The sequence below is a fragment of the Mustela nivalis genome (assembly GCF_964662115.1).
Source record: "Mustela nivalis genome assembly, chromosome: 18".
NCBI lineage: Eukaryota > Metazoa > Chordata > Mammalia > Carnivora > Mustelidae > Mustela > Mustela nivalis.
In genome coordinates, this window is record NC_139037.1 from 25,298,427 (window position 1) to 25,318,383 (window position 19,957).

At 46.9% G+C, this 19,957-nt stretch overlaps 1 protein-coding gene across 2 annotated transcripts in view; it reads left to right on the forward strand.

Annotated features, from left to right (window-relative positions):
• Nucleotides 1-19,316: 19,316 nt before the first annotated feature.
• GOT2 (glutamic-oxaloacetic transaminase 2) overlaps nt 19,317-19,957 on the forward strand; it is a 28,586-nt gene continuing 27,945 nt past the window's right edge. The window contains exon 1 of one of the 2 annotated variants that reach the window (XM_082712389.1): nt 19,317-19,557. In XM_082712389.1, the coding sequence (XP_082568515.1) occupies nt 19,469-19,557 (89 nt within the window). In that variant the 5' untranslated portion in view covers nt 19,317-19,468. The remainder of the gene's footprint in view (nt 19,558-19,957) is intronic. The other variant, XM_082712390.1, reaches the window with a different exon arrangement.

Below are 19,957 nucleotides of genomic sequence, written 5' to 3' on the forward strand. Positions count from 1 at the left end.
AAGCCTTGTTAAAATATGATGGAGAAGATTTGATTTTTGACAATTCCCAGAAGACCTAGAAGGGGGAATTCTAAAGTTGTCTTTAAAGCTCCTGGGTCATGTCCAGCATTTCTAAAATAACTGAACTTCTTCCTGGGGGAGTGAGGGGTGATTCCAGCAGGCAGGGTGGAACTAAACACCACATGTAAATAAGGCTTGTCACCTTACAGTCTTTTGGGAAGGCAGATGGAGGATAGGTTTTGAGAATGTCCTTCTATAGGTTCTCTGTGCTGAACCAAGGCAAAAAGACCCCAGTATCCTCAATTCCAGGGTTCTCTAGTACCCAGTCTCTTATAAACCCAAAAGGAGCCAATAATGTGCCTGAACCATCTAACCGTAACAGAATCCGTCTGCCCTCCACACTGGGCGGACGGACACACACACACACACACACACACACACACCTTCCAGCGCTCACCTGCTTTTCTGACCCAGGTGAGCTGGTTATTTAGGAATTTTGATCAGAAGTTAATGTAGACGTACATTCAGGCCACTATCACTGTCACAAAGATTTACCAGACAGTGGAACACAACAATAATATTTTGAGATATTTTAAATCTATGGTCTGCTTTCCCAATTTCACTTCCTAGGACACAAGCAAGGAACTGGTCATATCACCATTGCCTCAGGAGAAAAGCAACCCGAAGCAGAAGTCAGAGAGAGAGTCCCCTGATATTTTTATCTAAATTTTAAGCCACAGGAAGAAGAGGAACCAGAAGCATGAGCGCATTAGGAATAGGTGACGGGTCATCTTATGTGTTGATTGAACTGGACTTAGGGATGGCCGTAGAGCTGGTAAAACACTTCTGGGTGTATCTGGGAGGGCTTTTGGAGGAGACTGGCAATTGAGTTGGTAGACTGTAAAGCAGATTTTAATCCCCTGTGTGGTGGCATCACCCAGGCCACTGAGGTCCTGAACATAAGCAAAGGGTGAAGGAAGGGCATGTTGCGCTTTTCGCTTAAACTGAATCATTCAACTTTTCCTGCCCTCAGACCCTGGCAATCCTGGTTCTTGGGTCTCCAGTTCTAGATCAGGATTTACGTGATCAGCTCCTCCAGTTCTCAGACTAGCTCCCCTCAGACTAAGACTGGGACTTACACCGTTGACTCCCCTGGTCTTCAGGACTTTGGGCTTGGACTGGAACTCCGTCACCAGCTTGCAGACATCAGATGATGGGACTTGTCAGCCTCCATAATAGTGTAAGCCAATCCCTCGTAATAAATCTCTATAGAGAGACAGATCCTACTGAATCTGTTTCTCTTAAGAACCATAATACAGGCTACTGGTTAGAAGGAGAACAGCAGAGAAGCTTCCTCCTAGACTAGAAAATCTTCCTCTGGGCTAAGGAGCACAGGAAAAGGGGAAAGAAGGTTGTCTGTGACGCTAGACTCAGAGAAGCAGGAGAGGTCCTCTGTTCCAGCAGGGGTACCCCAGAGTTGGTCCTGCGGGGTGCATTCTGACACTTTTACCACCAGATGGCAGCATCCACCCACAGATGCTACAACCTGTCAAGCCCATCTCCAATACTCGGGAATTTGCTTACAGAACACTTAGAGTGTCCTGATCCCTTGCCTCCTGTTAAAAGGTCAGGAGGATGATTCAGAAAACATCTCGTGATAGGGGGTAGTCCTCTCCACACCTCCACAGGGGCACACCAACCCCTGCACTCCTGCACTGTTACCTACCATATAGGCATTGCTATTTTAAACACATACCCACCACAAAAAATGGCCAAGCTGAGAAAAAGGCCTTTTAACCACCAAATCTCAAGGTTCAGAGGGAGCTTGCATCTGTTCCTTAGTTCCTATTTAAAATATAGAAGCCACTAGAGAGGGATGCCTGGGTGACTCAGTCAGTTAAGCCTTAGGCTCAGGTCATGATCTGAGGGTCCTGGAATCGAGTCCCGCATCAGGCTCCCACATTTGTCTCTCTGGAAAATAAAATCCTTACAAAAATATTTTTTTTTAAAGATTTTATTTATTTATTTATTTGTGAGAGAGAGAGAGTGAGAGCGAGCACAGGCAGACAGAGTGGAAGGCAGAGTCAGAGGGAGAAGCAGGCTCCCTGCGGAGCAAGGAGCCCGATATGGGACTCGATCCCAGGACGCTGGGATCATGACCTGAGCCGAAGGCAGCTGCTTAACCAACTGAGCCACCCAGGCGTCCCACAAAAATATTTTTTAAGAAAAAAGAAAGTTTATGGGGTGCCTGGGTGGCTCAGTTGGTAGACCATGTGACTCTTGATCTCAGGGTTGTAAGTTCAAGCCCCACATTGGGCATAAAGCTCAGTTTATAAATAAATAAATTTTTTTTAAAAAAAAAACTCACATGCTGATGAGGCCTTGCAGGTGCTCCTGTGATTACAGAAAACTGCATTTTATGCAACACCTGTGAGAATTCATGCTGACTGGAATTGCACATTCCAATCCATTTAGCCATGGCTTCTCTTTGCTAAGAAAATGTGTACTCAGTATTTGGCAAAATTTGATTAATTCGACTGGATCTTATTTATAATAGGGAAAAAAGTTGCAAGTGACAATTCTTTTCAGAGTACTGGATATTCTCATTCCCTCCTCCCCTTTGCTAAGCTGTGACAGTAGAAAGAACGGGGTTTGGAATGAGACAAATTCGGTTTGAATTTCTTTTCTGTCACTCAGTAGTGCAGGGCAATGGAGAAGTAGCTGAACTTCACTGAGAATCAGTTTCCTGAAGTAACAAAAGGGAATAAATCTTCCTCACAGTGCTTGGCATAGGGAAGTGCTCAGTGAGTCTGAGTGAATCATTTATTTGTGGGTTTCCTGCAGTCCCTGGACAGGCAAAGTGCAACCCCCTGGTTGACCTTGGGGACTAATGAATCCTGACGTTGAAACTGTTATTTAACATGCTCTGTCTCCAGTGACTTCTTTTTTAAAATACTGATTTTATTTGTTTGTTTGTTTGTCAGAGAGAGAAAGAGCACAATCAGGGGAGCAGCAGACAGAGGGAGAAGCAGGTTCCCCGATGAGCAGGAAGCCTGATGTAGAACTCAATCCCAGGACCCTGGGACCACGACCTGAGCCAAAAGCAGACTCCTGAGCCACCCAGGCGGCCCTAAACTCTACATTATATGAAAACTGGCATACTTGTTCTAAAAAATGTTCATATATAAAATAAAATAAACTGCATCCTGAGTTTAACTTTAAATGATACATAAACCTGACCCCAGAGTCCTTTTTTATATATACTACTGCCAACCACAGGATCATGATAGTCAACAAATCCATACGGGCTTAGGTTGCATTAATATAATACTGAAGTTCTAAACAACAGAAAGGGTCATCACACTCTGACTTAGACCTCTCCTAATGGGGCTAAGTTCTTGTTAAATCTGTGACAGGTTGTGTTTAACTGAAGAATGGATACTGATGTGAAGTTCTTATCGTAGGGCACATGATGAGTTTTATTAACCAGAGAAGAGACATCAGGATGGCCAAAGGCCCCAGGCCAGACACCTCCAGGGTCTTGAGCTGTTTCTCCTGCCAAGAGCAGAAGAAGAGATGATTTAATAATGGAGATACAGCACCTGTCCTCAAATACGCACAGTATTTCTCTTCCCACTTTGGTGATCAGATGCACACCTACGAACTGAAGGTACACAGAGTCTGTCTCATTAAAAGCAAGAACACTGTCACACCAAGTGCTGTCCCACATATGGATTAGGTGGCCTAATCAGGGCACCAGTAAATATTTGATGCATCAATGAGATGCATAAGCAGAAACTTCTTCCATATACGAGATATGCTACGCCAAATTCTAGGGGCATAATGGCGTTGGAGGTAGGCTCTGTTTCTGCCCTCACAGGGCCTTTGCAGCGAAAACAGGGCCAAAAAAAAAAAAACAAAAAAAAACAAAACAAAACAAAACAAAACAAAACAAAAACCAGGGAAACTTAACTATAAAGCATGAAATGTACTATAATAAACACAGAATGAAAGGAGCCCCATCCAAGGGGCACCTGACCCTGACTCGGAGTAGTCAGAAAAGGATCCTCAGAGAATGGTTACCTAATTTGAGACCTAGCAAATGGGAGTTAACTATATAAAGAAGATAGAGAAAAGGGAGGCTGTTGCACTAACAATGCTCCTTCCCAAACACTGTTTTCTATGACCTCTTTCTCATATGCGACCTTTATAAACACCAAGAAAAAACTGCCCGTTGTTCTCAGTTATGCTGTGTAACAGGCATAATATTTTGTGGCTTAAAATCACAATCATTTATATGCTCACGACCCTGCATCTTGGCTGGGCTGCAGTTACTGGACAGCTCAACTCGAAGGCACTGCCCACACGGCATCGGTCAGGGCCCCCCAGTTTTCCTGCACTAGCCTCCCACCCCCGGAAGGCTGGGTAGAGAGCTTCTTCACACGGTGGTGCTGAGGCTACTTTCCAAGAGGGTGAAGGAGGAAACAGACTTGTCTTTTCCATGGGAGGAGCTGCAAAGCTCTGGCTCTGTTTTTCAATCTACCACAAGTATGCTGAGAAAACATAAAATGGAAGAATTCACGGAAGAGGGGCGCCTGGGTGGCTCAGTGGGTTAAGCCTCTGCCTTTGGCTCAGGTCATGATCCCAGGGTCCTGGGATCCAGCCCCGCATCGGGCTCTCTGCTCAGCGGGGAGCCTGCTTCTACCTTTCTATCTACCTGCCTCTCTGCCTGCTTGTGATCTCTGTCAAATAAATAAATAAAATCTTAAAAAAAAAAAAAAAAGAGAGAGAGAGAGAATTTATGGAAGACTCCAGAAAAGAACTCATTCTAAAGAACGAGGAAGAGTTTGCTGAGGAAAGCAAGAGTGCACAGCCCTACGGTGGCAGGGAGGTGTTAGGAAGCACATGCGACCTGCCTGAGGAAAGACGTGGCAGGAAAAGAACTGTCCCGACGTGCATTTGGCTGCTTAGGACATGAGTGATATACCTTGACCATGTCCAGTCAAGGACAAAAGCATGAAGTCCGCTATGACCAATGCGGCAGTTTGCCAAGAGAACATTTTCATCAGGGGAGTTAGGGAAAGACTCTTTCCCTTCTGTATGTGAGATGATATTTCACAGATGCCGCATGACATAACAACCAAACTACTTATTCCCGTGGACCCGTCAGGACCCTGATTCTCTGTACTTTCTGTGCCCCTTACGTGATCCAGGTGAACCCGAGTCCTTGTTTAGAACACATCGATTCACTCAGGTTAGAAGAGAGAGGAGCATCCTCAGCAAGTACCATGACCCCACCTGACGTGGTCACGGACACCGAAGCCAGAGGACCAGAATGAAAGCAGACATGAAGGGAAATGGTGAACATCTAACCCAACACATGGGATCTCCCTCGAGTTGTTTTTATACACAGTACTTTTTCTCTGTGTCCTCAGTCAGATGGAAGAAGAAGCTTCCTGGCTAACAGGCTAGAGAAAGAACTGAGATAGCAATCCTAGAATTAACCAGTTTTGGCAAAGCCAGGATAAAGATGACTGAGATTACCCAGGGTCATGTGAACCGAATGTCTTAAGCCACTAAGAACAGACAGTAAACATTTCCTCACATTAATGGTTGCTCTGTGAGCAGGAGCTGTGGAGGCCAAGAAAAACAAGGTTGTACCCTCTCGAGTCTAGCCCTGACATAAGTGCAGCCATCTTGATGTTCCAGATGATCACAAAATATTTCTTGGGTTCTGACCTACTCAGGTTGGCACTTTAAACAGTCCCTCTCTCCTTTAATGATTGATTTAAACCCCTGGACTCAGCTGCCTCTGTCTTTCATAACTCCCCTACACATTCCCTAACTGATCAATGTTGACCCGAGTAGGTAGGGACAACTCTACGCCCCTACTCAGCAGGAAGAAGTTACAGAAGATGAGACCTTCCACCTTCAACAACCTTAAAGATTTAAGAATCAAAATTGTTCAGGGGGAAATGTGGAGGCTGAGAAAATCAAGGTTTAGCTTTAGCACAAGTACAGCCATCTTAGCTCCGGCAGCCATCTCAGACCCCTGTGCCCAAGGGCTGAACTTTCCCCCACCCTGCTTTAGTAACCCCCACCCCATTTTGGTTCCAGGAAGCCCCACCCTGCTTTAGTTCCAGAGACCCCCACCCTGATTTGGTTTCAGAGACCCCCCCACCCCACTGTGGTTCCAGAAACCCCCACCCTGCTTTAGAAACAGGAACCCATAAATACCCCTGCCTTAACTAAGCTCAGGGTCCAAGTCCCTACTCTACTTTGTCGGGTATACTTGGGCCCAAGCTTAAGCTTGTGGAATAAACCCTCCTGTGATTGCATCGGTGTTTGGCTCCTTGGTGGTCTCTCTGACGCGAAAACTCGGGCACTATGGAACTAATCTGACTCAGGATGAAAATGTAGTCACCAAAGACCACATATTATTATTGTATGATTCCATTTATACAAGAAGGCCCGGAATAGGCAAATTCGAAGAGACAGAAAGTAAGATTAGTGACTGCCTTGTCAGGGTGGGGGAGGGAAGAAATGGAGGGTAGCTGCTAAAAGAATACAAACTTTCTTTGAGGGGTGATGAAAATGTTTAAAAAATTGTAACTATGGTTATATGACTCTGTGAATATATTAAAAACTACTAATTTGTACATTTTGAATTTTCTTTTTATAACCCCACAATCGAGAGTCACACACTCTGTCAGCGGAGCCAGCCAGCCACTCTGAATGGTGCACTTTAAAGAGTTAATTATATAGCATGTGAATGATGTCTCAGTAATGCTGTTCCAGAAAATTAAAGTCAAAAACTCTCTCTCCATGCAAATCCTGTCATCTGGAGGCTGTGAACTATCCTCTGAGCTGAACGTGGTGCTCAGAAGGTCTTTTCCAAAATCAGGAGGAAACAGAGTCTCTACGCAAAAATAAATGTAAGTGTTTTCTGCTTCCTAATGGTGCCCTTTGTTTAATGTAAAGGAAGCATCTATAGACATGCAGGCAGAAAATCCAGTAACTTTTGATAACTACCAGCTGGAATTTACACAATCCAATTAACCTATCCGCTGACAAAAACTCTCCCTTTTTTGTTTTGTGGGGAGAAGTGGAGTGTCCTGGAGGTGGGGAGAGCGAAGACCTGCTGATTCGATGCATTTTGTAGTAGATTAGCAAGACTAAAAACGTGTCCCTGGGCCTCAGGCTGACTGCGGTTTGCCGAGACACACACGTCTGGGGCTACTTAACGCTGCACAGTGGATTCATCACTCAGTCGTCCTTCCAGCAAAAGCAAATCACCTCCTGTGTTGCACAAGACTCTAAAGAAATTAGACAAGTTAGGGGAGTCTGGGGGGGCTCAGTGGGTTAAGCGCGCAACTCTTGATCTCAGCTCAGGTCTTTGATCTTAGGGTCATGAGTTCAACCCCCACATGGGGCAACTGAAAGGAAGGGAGAGAGGAAAAGAAAGAAAGAAATTAGACAAGTGATTCTAACGAACAGCCAATAGTTAAGCTGAAAGTTAGCAAGTTGGCACCACCCAGGGCCAGGGATTTCTCTTGGGTGACCTGATCAAAAATGAGCATAGGCAGTCATGATGACACGCATCGTTTTTAAGAGCTTTCACTTACTACAGTCTCCAGTGATACTCCTTTAGTCATGGTTAGGAAACCATTTTAATAACATTATTTGCACATGAGGAAACAGAGGTTCAGAAACAGCAGGTGCATATAGCAGACAGGGCTTTGATTTTGCAGACATGGAGCTCTTAGTTCAAATGCCATCAATACAATTTACTAGCCTTCTGACTTTTCGCAAGTTTTTGCAACTTTTCTGAATTTCAGTCTCCTCAACTTAACAGTGTTGGGTCCGTGGTCAAAGGAGCGAGACTGATACAAAGCAAAGGTCAAGCAAAGCTTTATTTCACGCCAGCATCAAGAATCAAACTGACTGGCCAGGGACGTCTCTTGCAAAAAGGCTACGACCCTCTGCCTTACAGACTAGCTTTTAAGGGCAAAGGTCACGTGGTTGGGCCTGGCCACGCACAGGTGACCAGTGAGTTGTAACACAGAAAAAGCTGCACAGTTCTGCTAGGTCACACCTAAGTGACCAATTGAATTACAGTTTACCCTATAGTAGATATTTGAATAGCCTATCACCTTGGTCAGAATGGGCACCCAAGAGGCACCCAAATGGCAGGGCCCATACTCCTTGGTAGCTAGGAGACAGTATGCGACCCCACGAATTGAATGCCTCCACCTGGCCTGACCCACCCTTGGGCTTTGTTACCTGGGACTGGTTTCTGGGACTTGTTTTTTTGTTTTTTTGTTTTTTTTAAGATTTTATTTATTTGACAGAGAAAGATCACAAGTAGGCAGAGAGGCAAGCAGAGAGAGAGAGAGAGGAGGAAGCAGGCTCCCTGCAGAGCAGAGAGCCGGATGTGGGACTCGATTCCAGGACCCTGAGATCATGACCTGAGCCGAAGGCAGAGGCCTAACCCACTGAGCCACCCAGGTGCCCCCGGGACTTGTTTTTAAGTAAGTTCCCTGAAGGGTAGGGGCAGGACCAAAATGGAGCTGCTCTGGCTAAGTAGGCCCTTACAACAGCAACAGTGATAATGCATTTCTCATAGGCTTGTGTGAAATAGAAGAGAACTTACTCACCCACATATGCATATGCACATGTATGCACGCATGTGTGCGCACACGCGCACACACACACACACACACACACACACACACAGAATGCCTGGCACTTCAACAGAGTTTAGCAATTGGTTACTAAGCCGTGTCCTCTGGAGTCAGACTACTTCAGTCAAAATTGCAGGCCTGCCATGTGCCAAGTTCACAAATTTAAGAAGTATGGCTTCTCACACCACATTTCCTTACCTACAAAATGGGTCAATAGTAGCAGCTGCCCATAGGTTTGTTGTGAAATTTAAAGATGACAAAGGGGGACACCTGAGTGGCTCAGTTGGTTAAGCTCCTGCCTTCAGCTCAGGTCATGAACTCAGGGTCTTGGGATGGAGCCCCGCATCAGGCTCCCTGCTCAGTAGGGAGCCTGCTCCCCCCTCCCTCTCTGCCTACTTGTGATCTCTTTCTCTCTGTCAAATAAATAAACAAAATCTTTAAAAAAAATTTAAACCACCATAAGATACCTCTTTATACACACTAAGATGGCCATAATTTTCTGAAAAAAAAAGAAGTGGTGAGGATGTGGAAAAATTCAAAAATTCAAATTCAAAAAAAATTCAAAAAATTCAAAAATTCATACGCTGCTGGTGGGAATATAAAATGGTGGAGCCTCTGGGAAACAGAGTCTGGAAGTTCCTCAAAAAGTTAAATATAGAGTAACCATATGACCCAGCAATTCCACTCCTGGGTGTACATCCAGAAAAAGGAGACCTGATCATATAAAACCTTGCACATGAATATTCATAACGGCATATATTCATAATAGCTAAAAAAGTGGAAACAAGCCGACATCCATCAACTGACAGATGGATATAAACAAAATGTGGTATATAGAACAGAATATTATGTGGCCCCAAAAAGAAATGAGGAGCAGATGTACACTCCACCATGAATGAACTTTGGAAACATTAGTGAGAGAAGCCAGACAGAGAAGACATGCATCGTATGAGGGCATGCGGGGGAGGGAATGGAGATATGACTGCTGAGGGTTGGAGGTTTCTATCTGGGGTGATGAACATGTTCTGGAACTAGATGGTGACAGTTGTACAGTCTTGTGAATATGCTGAAAATAACTGAATGGTATACTTTCACATGGCTTATTTATGGTATGTGAATGGCATGTGAATTATATCTCAGTTTTAAAAAGAGAGACCATGGAAGCTGACATGAAGGTCACTATAGGAGGGCTTCCTCACTGCTAAGCATGGGACCTCTCAGGCTTTGACCATGTTTCCAGGGAAGCTATGTTGATTGCAAGGCCAGCGTGGCTTGTGCAAAATCGTCATGCAAAAACTGTGTTGGTCACGTGACTTGAGTTTCAGAGCTCTTGCAACTGGTTTTGAATGTCAGAGAACATCTTGAACTCTGTTTGGATAGAAGGCTTTCTGCCATGACCACAAGGCACTCGTAAAATTTTACCCCTCTCTTGTCCCTAGCATTATGTGCCATCAGGAAAGTATATAAAGGTTCATTCACATCTCTAGTAGAAAACGTTTTACATTGATCATTAACTCATTAATTCATTTATTTTCCCAGTACTTTGACTTATACAAGGTCAAATAGTTCATACTTTAAGTTTAGATGTCCGTATTATTGTTGGGAGACAAGTCTCCCTGGAATTCTCACTTTCTGCGTGCTCTAGGTCTTTTGAGCCAAAGATGTGTTTGAACAGCAAACAGCCTTGGAAGCTAGAAATATGTTCCCTCCTGAGAGACTTGGATATTACCTCCCCAGAGATGTCCCAGTAATAAAGATAAGCCTTCTCTCTCCCTGGGAGATTTGCTCATACTCCAGGCTAATTGAGTAATCTCTCTCTTCAGAGGAGAAGAAGGACGGGTCATTAGTTTCCTCATTTCAGGGCTCCTCTTCCATGGGACGCCCCATAACATGTGCAGGTAACACGCAGCCCTCACATTTCCCCACCAACTTGGAACATAGGAAGTGTTGCCTTGGCTCCTGGTTTGGCCATGAGTAATACACCTGTGTCACTGACCCAGGGGGCACATGATTTCTGTCAGTATATGCATATAAAATTGTGCCAGGCCAATTCATAAGCTTGCAAGTAAGGTAAAACCTCAGGACTTTCACGATTTCTAACTTAATGTTTTATAAAATGCAGAATAACAATGCTTAGATAGCATCTTAAGGGTTTGGATCAAGCCATGTGAATAATGCACTTAGCTTATTATGTCAGTCACTTTTGCCTTATTTTATTAATTAGTCTACTAAACACACAAAGTTAGGGGCACAGTAGACAACAAGAAAGAGATTTGGTTCTTGGATTTCTGTCTGAAAACATGACTTTGAATTCTGGCTCCACCACTAACCAGATTTGTGACAAAGGACAAGTCATCCCTCTCCCAGACCTTTGTGCTCTCATCTGCTAAAGTAGAATACTGGAAAATGTCAATATTTAATGAGCATTAGACTCATTAGATTATTCTGGGCAGGGAAGGGGTTCTGTGGACGCAGACATCTGGGAGACTTTGCAACTGGTAAGTCTCCCCTAAAAATCTGTAAGGCATAGAGTAAAAAGCCAGAGAGCCCTGCAGAAAAGAAGACTGTTTGATTTGAATTAAGCCAAGTTTCCAAAATGTCATTTGACCCTTTCTTCCTCATGACACCAAACTAGCAGCCCATGGATTGTATCGTAGAAAATGCTGGACCAGGTGATCTAAGGGTCTTTCAAAGGTCAACAACCTTTTACCTCTCTATCATTTACCCATGTCTGATGTTTCTTTCTATAGTTTCAAGCTCAGGGTATGAGTGACAATGATCTTCTTGTGGACAGGAACCATACCTTTCACTCCTAAACCACGCAGCATAGGCAACTAAAAGGTCCCTACTGACGCAGAGCCACAGCAGTCAAACACACACCCATCAGCGAGCACACAAAAGAAGATAGTCACATTGGAAGTTTATAAATGAACTGTCCAACATTCTTACTGCCACCAAACACCCCTGTTGGGAAAACATTTCTTTAGGAATCAGATGTGGGGGGAGCCGCATGTGACCATGAACCCTTTTTCCAGCCTTGTAAACAGCTAAATCCAATAAGAATGATGCTCTGGGGGCGCCTGGGTGGCTCAGTGGGTTGAGCCGCTGCCTTCGGCTCAGGTCATGATCTCAGGGTCCTGGGATTGAGTCCCACATCGGGCTCTCTGCTCAGCGGGGGGCCTGCTTCTCTCTCTCTCTGCCTGCCTCTCCATCTACTTGTGATTTCTCTCTGTCAAATAAATACATAAAATCATTTAAAAAAAAAAAAAAAAGAATGATGCTCTGGAACCTGGAAGCTTTGGATTCTCATTCTGCCTAAACCATGAACTCACTCCTGACTTGAAGAGAGTCCTCTTCCTTATCAAATCATGCATTTTCTCCATCTAGAGAGAGTTTCTTCTTTTTTTTTTAAGATTTTATTTGTCAAAGATTTTATTTGGGCAAGAGAGAGAGCACAAGTAGGCACAGCGGCAGGTAGAGGGAGAAGGAAAGAAGCAGACTCCCCACTGAGCAGGGAGCGCCCTGTGGGACTCCATTCCAGGACTCTGAGACCATGAGCTGAGCTGAAGGCAGAGGCTTAACCAACTGAGCCATCCAGATGCCCCCAAATGGCATTTCTTTTGATCCAGCAACTCCACGGTCAGTGCAGCCTTCTGCAGCAGGCTTCTGGTCCCGTGCATATGCATGAGCCTCATAGCCTCCAACATGCACAGCTGGAGATGGGAACAGCTCAAGCCCATCTGGGCCTTTTCAAAAAGCCTGCATCACACCTCTTATGCTCAATGCCCACAACGATGTCACTCTTAACTACTTGGGAAATGCTGTCTCCAGTTTGGGGGACAGCCTGTGTCCACTAAATCAATGGCCTGGACTGCTGTGATCCTGAAATTTTCCTTATTTATTTATTTATTTATTTGACAGACAGAGATCACAAGTATGCAGGGGCGGGGGGAAGCAGGCTCCCTGCTGAACAGAGAGCCCGATATGGGGCTCAATCCCAGGACCCCAAGCTCATGACCTGAGTTGAAGGCAGAGAGGCTTAACCCACTGAGCCACCCAAGCGCCCCGAAATTTTTCTTTTTTTAATAATTTTTTTAAATAACAAAAACACTCATTTCAGTTGAAGAAGGTGACTTCAACCTCCAAAAGCAAAGAGAGCTACACCTGGGCCTAGAAGTAATGACAGACACATGGCTTAGGTTAAGGCAAAAGAACAGTTTCAAGTTTGAGTTCAAATTTGTTCTTTTGTGTGTGTGTGGCTCTGTCAGGGCCTTAGCAAGATTAAAGCACAGCTTACTTGGGGGAACTAAATGCTAGGAATGTGTACATTGGGTTCCACTTCTCTGAACTATGCTGAGGAGCTCAAATCCTCTTAACCACTGAGCGCGGGCAATCTCTCCTCAGGGCAGCGTCAAGCCTTGGCTTTGAGGTCACTGATGGCACCCTGTCCCTGCCCTCCCTGCTGGGGCTTGTTTGAATCCCCTAAGCCACCTTCTCAGGGCCACGACACTTACAGAGAGAGGAACAAGGAAGACCTGGTTGGCTCTGATGTCACCGATCTGTGACTTTGAGACAGTCTTGTGGCCCCTCTGAGCCTCTCACACTCTACTTCCCTACAAAATGGGGCTGATAATCACACGGTGGAAACCTCATCAGACTGCTGGTGGGACATCTCTTACCCATCTCCAGCTCATGGGATATCTGGAGGGATCTTGACTTTGTCCATCTACCTTGTCCCTGGTATCTTCCAGGCTTGACAAGGGCCACACCATCATCCTGGTAATAATGTCCTTTCTGTTTTGTTTTGTTTTTTTCTTAGTAAACTGCTACTCATTCTTCTAGAACCCAGTCAAGTGTTTCCTCCTCCAAATGGCTTTTCTTGACATCCCAGGCTGATGGCCCCGTACTGGCAACAGAAGCACTTCTGTTTACATTTGCTACTGCACTTAGAGAACTAAAATCAGTTTCCACCTTTAAGATGCTCACAGACAGATGCACCATATTCTTTAATAATTGGCCTTTTTTGGAATGTCCCCTCTCGGGTGGCTAATACATGGCTAGGCACATCATGGTTGGTGACTGAAAGTGAAAGTACTTGGGGGTACAGGGGCCACCAAGACAGTACAAGGATCCAAGAGGTGTGGGGGCAGCACTGGCTTGTCTGTGACACTGGAGGAGGCCAGCAGGAGGCCAGCACCCGCCGCTCTTCATGGTCGGCAGATCCTGCAAGACCTCTCAAGGGTGGTATGGAAGCAGAGGTGGGATTGGCCATATGTTTTAGAAGGAGCCCACTGGCTGCTACATGCAAAATGTATAGAAGGAGCAAGACTAGAGTCAAAGAGTCCAGTGAGTGGCTTTTGGTGCCGCTCAAGACAGGGCTGATGGCGCTGGTCATGTGGATGGCAAGAGGCAGGAGGTTTCCATCCCCTGTGGTAAGGAGAAAGCTGGGGCTGAATCCAGCTCTGCCCCTCCATGGCTACGGACTTCAGGTGCCAACTTCACAGCATCACTGTGAAGAATATGTGAGGAAATAAATACTTTAGTAGCAGCAGTGTGCCAGGCATGTTCTGGAGGTGAACTGGGGAGTATGGCAGGCGAGAGAGCGCCAGCCAGATCAAGGATGTCTCTTGGATTTCTGGCTTAAGGAAATAGGCTCGTAAGTCAAAAATGACTCAACTATGAGCATGTCAGGTCTTAGGACAGGTAGGAGCAGGACACACTTGGGATCTGTGGGTGGAACTTGTTTAGGCCCTCGTATCTCAGCCCTAGCTCTGCGGCCTGGTCCTCACTCACTCCCTTGGGCAGGGCAGGGTGGGTGCAGCACAGGCAGCCAGAAAGAGTGGAACTCCTTGGAAAGAACAACAGGTCAGTTATCTGAGAGGCTAGGCCTTATCAGAGGTGCTCTGGATGGCCCTGGGCAAGTCACTTCACCGTCATGCATGTGAATAGAGGAGACATTTCCCAGACACTGAGAGCTGGAAAGGACGGATGGGGACCTTGAAACATTTCTTCATTCAAGGTCCTAGTCATGTGCCACTTCCTCCATGTCACCCCTCCTGGTTCCCCAGCCAGCAAGAACCACTCTCCACTCGGGGCTCCTAAAACCAACACCCCTGAGCACTTACAAGGCTCTGTCTGGCCCCCGCCCACCCCACAGTGCTCCTTGCCCCATGAGCCGCTCTGCTCCCCATGGCTGCGGGTGGCTGGTCCCAGCACCCGGTGAGTCCAGACTGCAGCTCCTGCTGTCATGATCCTAGCCAACAGGGGAGGAAAACCAGGTGGCTGGTTTTCCTTCGAGTGAAAAGTCCGAGTGTGAAGCAGAAACAAGGGAAATCAAGGCATACCTGTACAACAGGGCTGTACAACAGGGGCGCCACAGAGGGATACCATTAATAAAGAATTTTTAAATCATTTATTAATATCCTTAGAGTGATCAGGTGGAGAAAGGTGGATGTATTTCTCCAGAGTAATTTCACAGGTGCAGAAAAGTGTTTGCAGACACTCTGTGAGCCAGTGGGAGAGGTTTCTAGAGGGCCCACGAGTTAGAGACCAGGATACTCTGGGGTTCAGGAGATGCTCTCCCACCCCAAGGAAGGTCACAGTCACCAGAAACTACCCCCTCCTGCCTCTTGCTAGGAGGAGGCTGACTGTGGCAGGGCAGGGCCTTCCCCTAGACATCCCCAAGCTGTTCTTCTGAGGCTCCGCATGCCTCCTGGGGCAGGCTGGACAGAGAGGGCAGGGGTTGTGAGGATACTGAAGACTTTGGTCAGTTTAGAGAAAGGGTTACCTCTTCAGATGAGAGTGGTCCTCTCAACCAGCACCACCCCTTCTCCACCCAAGGCCGCCAAGGCAGCCCAGCATCCCCTGCCCTGACCCAGCTGGCCTCCTCTGTCCTCCTCTGTGGCCTCCTCAGGGGGCCACAGAGCTTCTTGCCTGATGGGTTTGAAAGCTGGCACACAACTACTCCCCACCTCTCCCACATACCCAATACCCACATGCAAATGGGCACATACATAGACATCCGCAGAGACAACTGACACTCATTTCCATATTCACAAGGTCGTACTCAAACATAATCGCCCCAAATGTACATGCATGCCCTCCATAAACACCAAAGACACGCATGTGCATATACAGCTACACAAACACACACACACACACACACACGGGCACTTCAAGTGTTCTGGCCTTCCAGATTTTGTATACAGCCATATACCTAACCCCTCTTTCCACTGCAGCATTCACTTGCCCAGGGAAGGTCACTCAGCAGGACGGGGTGAGAGGGAGTCTGGGAGGGGGAGTCAATGCAGAGGTATAAAAGCCAGGCCCCACTGGGCACCTGGGTGGCTCAAATGATTAAGTGTCTGCCTTCAGCTCAGGTCATGATCCCGGGTTCCTGGGATCGAACCCCGCATCAGGCTCCCTGCTCAGTGGGGAGCCTGCTTTTCCCTCTGCCTCTCTCTCTGTCTCTCATGAATAAATAAATAAAATCTTTAAAAAAAAAAAAAAAAGCCAGGCCTCATTGCCCCAGATCAGGACAACTTTTGGGGGCTGTTACAGTCTCAGAACCTTGTTACTGCTCTTGGCATAGCTTCTTCTTCTACCCAATTCTGCTTCCTTCGAGTCCCCAGATGTTGATCATCAGAAGGCCCCCCAAAAGAGTCATAAGTCTGTGCGGAACTCTCCTGTTCTTTTAGGGTCTTCAGTCCTCTGGACGGGAAGAGACCAGCTCTTTTCTACCTGCAGCCTGAAGGCTGACCCACAGTATCTACCCTCTAGTCTGGACCTGGAGAAGAAGGCTGGATGGAGAGGATTCCTGGACAGGCTGCCAGAGGCCTGACTCGGGACCAGGAGCAGACTGAAGATCCTCCCAAGTGTCTTTAATTGGGTGATGTTGGTAAAGGGAATCTACCCTTCATCTATGCTTTTGATTCTAGTCTCAAACCCCAGCTGGCTATGGGACCTCCGGCAATTCTTCCCTCTCTGGCCTCAGATTTTCCGTATGTGTAGTGGGAAGCCTGGAACTGGGTACACAGCTTCCTGGGACACCTGTAAAGAGCTGGCAAAGTATGGTTTAGATCTGTGCTACTCAAAATCTGGTCCACTGGCCAGCAGCTTCGGCCTCACCTGGGAACTTATTAGAATAGCAGAAGGGCAGGCGCCTCCCACGATCGGTGGAATCAGAATCTGCATTTTCCCAAGATGCCTGGGTGGTGCTGATGCACACTGCTGTCATAGAAGCACTGTTCTAAATGAGCTTGGAAAGCCTTTCCGTTTCTGGAGGTCTATAAAATACAACTTGAACAGGATTGGAGTAGAGAACATGGGGCTTTTGGTTGAGAGGAGTTATTGATTTGCCAGGGAAGCTTTTCCTTTGTCAACCCCTGGTGACAAAGGTATCTCCCTGATTTCCATAGCTAGAACTGAGGCCTGCTTGGAGACCCTCCCCTGGATCCCTCTCCTCCATCTGATCTTTACCACGTTCTGTCTCCTCCCTCTTAGCTCCTTTAAAAGATGGCTAGTGTGAGGCACCTGGGTATAGGAGCCTTCTCTCTACCTGGTTGGTCTCCCTACCTTGTAAGGGTTGACCCTTCCCACCTATTTTTCCCACCAGTAACTCAAACTAGCTGTTGTATGAGAAAGTTCAATGTATATATTACAGAGACCAGTATAAAAAATACATACATCCAAAATGCTGACCACTGTTAATATTATCTGTAATATGTTATGAAGCAAATATGGCAAAGTTGTACCATTCCCTCCAAAAGGCAAGCACCCTCTTAAACCCTCCTGATCCTGTACTGAATATATCCTTCGTGTGTTTTTTGTCAAACTTTTACATATGTTTACAAATGACTGTATAAAATGATTTTTGCATATGTTAGAATTTTATCTAAATGGTTCTGCAACTTGCTTTTTTTGTTTTCGAGGTTTATCTATGTTGATACCCATAAATTGAGATCACTCAGGGCCTCCTGGGTGGCTCAGTTGGTTAAGCATCTGCCTTTGGCTCAGGTCATGATTCCAAGGTCCTGGGATGAGCCCCACAACAGGGTCCCTGCTCAACATGGAGCCTGTTTCTCCCTCTCCCTCTGCTAGTCCCTCTGCTGTTTCCCCTGCTTGTGCGCTCTCTCTCTCTCTCTCTCTCTCTCTGTCAAATAAATAAGCCTTTTTCAAAAAGTGAGCTCATTCACATCAATAGTTCTATAGTACACCATCATGTAACTATAACAGCACATCTATTTAACTACTGATGAGCAACTCGGTTTCTCCTGTGCTTTTCTTTTGTAAACAATGCCCGTATCCTACGCATGTGTGAGGACTCTAAGGCCTATACTTGCAATTATAATCGCTGGGTCTTAAAAACAGTGATTGTTATGGTTGAAATGAATCCCCCCAAAATATAGGTTTAAGTTCCAATCCCAGGTACCTGAGAATGTGATTAATTTGCAAGCTGAGTCTTTGCAGATACAATTTCATCAACTTAAGATGAAAGCAATAAGGTGGGTCCTGATCCAATAGGAGTCATATCCTACAAGAAAAGACCCAGCCGTACACACAGGAAGAAAATACGATGTAAAGACAGAGGCAGAGATTGAGTGATGTAACTACAAGCCAAGGAGCTGCTTGATGGCAAGGACTGCTCGTAACTGCCAGAAGCTGAAAGAGAGGCAAGGAACAGATTCCCATTCCAGAGACTCCAGAAGGAATGACCCTTGCTAACACCTCGGTGTGGGGCTTCTAGCCTCCGGAAGTGTAAAAGAATAACTTTCTGTTGTTTCAAATCATCCAGTTGTGGTACTTTGTTACAGCAGCTGTAAGAAGCTAATCCAGTGCTGGAATCAAAAGTCCTGGCCTCTAGGAGCATAGGTTAAGGCCAGAGAGAGAGCAGATGAGTCTGGGACAGTCAGCAGGGGCCAGACTGGGAAAGACCTAGAATACGACCTTGGATAGGTGTTTGGATTATTCACTCAGGCAAGGAGATAAATTGTAAAGGGACACAGTTCTACTTGGGATTTTTAGAAGTGTCAGAGAAACAGCCGTTCTTTCGAGCCGACTTGATTGAACCATTCAACTTCTGATATCTCCAATGCACTCATTTTTCCCTTCAGAAATGATTAATTCCCTTCCACACACAACTGCAAGGATTTGAAAAACACAAGTTTGTCATTAATAACCACGGGTTATCTTGTGCTGCTAAACCAGGCCGTTTTTAGACATAATCGGCTAATCTCACTTAATCCTCACAAATACCCCCCACGAGACGGCCCCGTTACCCTCTACAAACATGGATAAAGAAACTCGGGAAGAAGGTGAGGCGATTTGCACTTCACGAAATATCCCCCTAAAAATTGAGGACTGGCAACCTTGCCTACGGGGCTGTACGGCAGGAGGCAAATTACTTTGCCTACATCAGCCTACATTTTCCCAGCTTTTAAACTGGCGTGATAGCGGCTGTACTGTCTGGTCCGTCGTGATCAAACAAAAGCTTTTCAGGCGCTGCGAACCGCGACAAACCGCACCGTCACCATACTCGGGGACCACGTGGCGCGGGAGTGCAGCCTCCACGGCGAGCCCACACACCGCGCGGTGCAGGAGGCCTCGCTGTCTGCGCTCCGGGCGCCAGGGTGCGCTGTGACGACGCTCCGGACGACGGACGGCCGCTCTAGCCACCCCGGGGAAGTCGCTGTCCTTACCTTCAGCAGGAGCCCGCGCCTCGGTGTCTGCGTCCGCTGGCCCTGCGCTCCGTCCTGCAGCTACCCACTGCCTTCTTGCCGCCCACCATGGCCCTGCTGCACTCTGGCCGCGTCCTCGCCGGGGTCGCCGCCGCTTTCCACCCAGGCCTCGCTGCTGCGGCGTCTGCCAGAGCCAGGTAAGCAGGGGAGACGGAGAAGGAACCGTGGACAATAGGCCTGCCCACCCGGGCTGCGGACGCCCCAGGACTTCCACCCCTGCCCCCCAAGCACAAGCGCGAGTATCACACACACGCTTTCTCTGACGCCCCCTCGGCTTCACTGGGGGCTGATAATTGAGCGTCGGGGCCTCGAAATGACGGTCGGGGTCCTACAGCCCTCCCCTCCCTCGCCCCCCAGGACCATAGGAGAGCGTGCTCACGCGTTCCCCGGGGGTTAGAAAGTGTGGCCCTCTACGGCACCCGGACTCCCATTCACGGGTTGGGGGGGGTCACGAGATGCGAGTTGGGCGCCGTGGGGTGGGGGAAGGGTGGCGAGGGGAGAACACACGGGGCCGCAGTGCCGGCCGGCCTGGCGCCG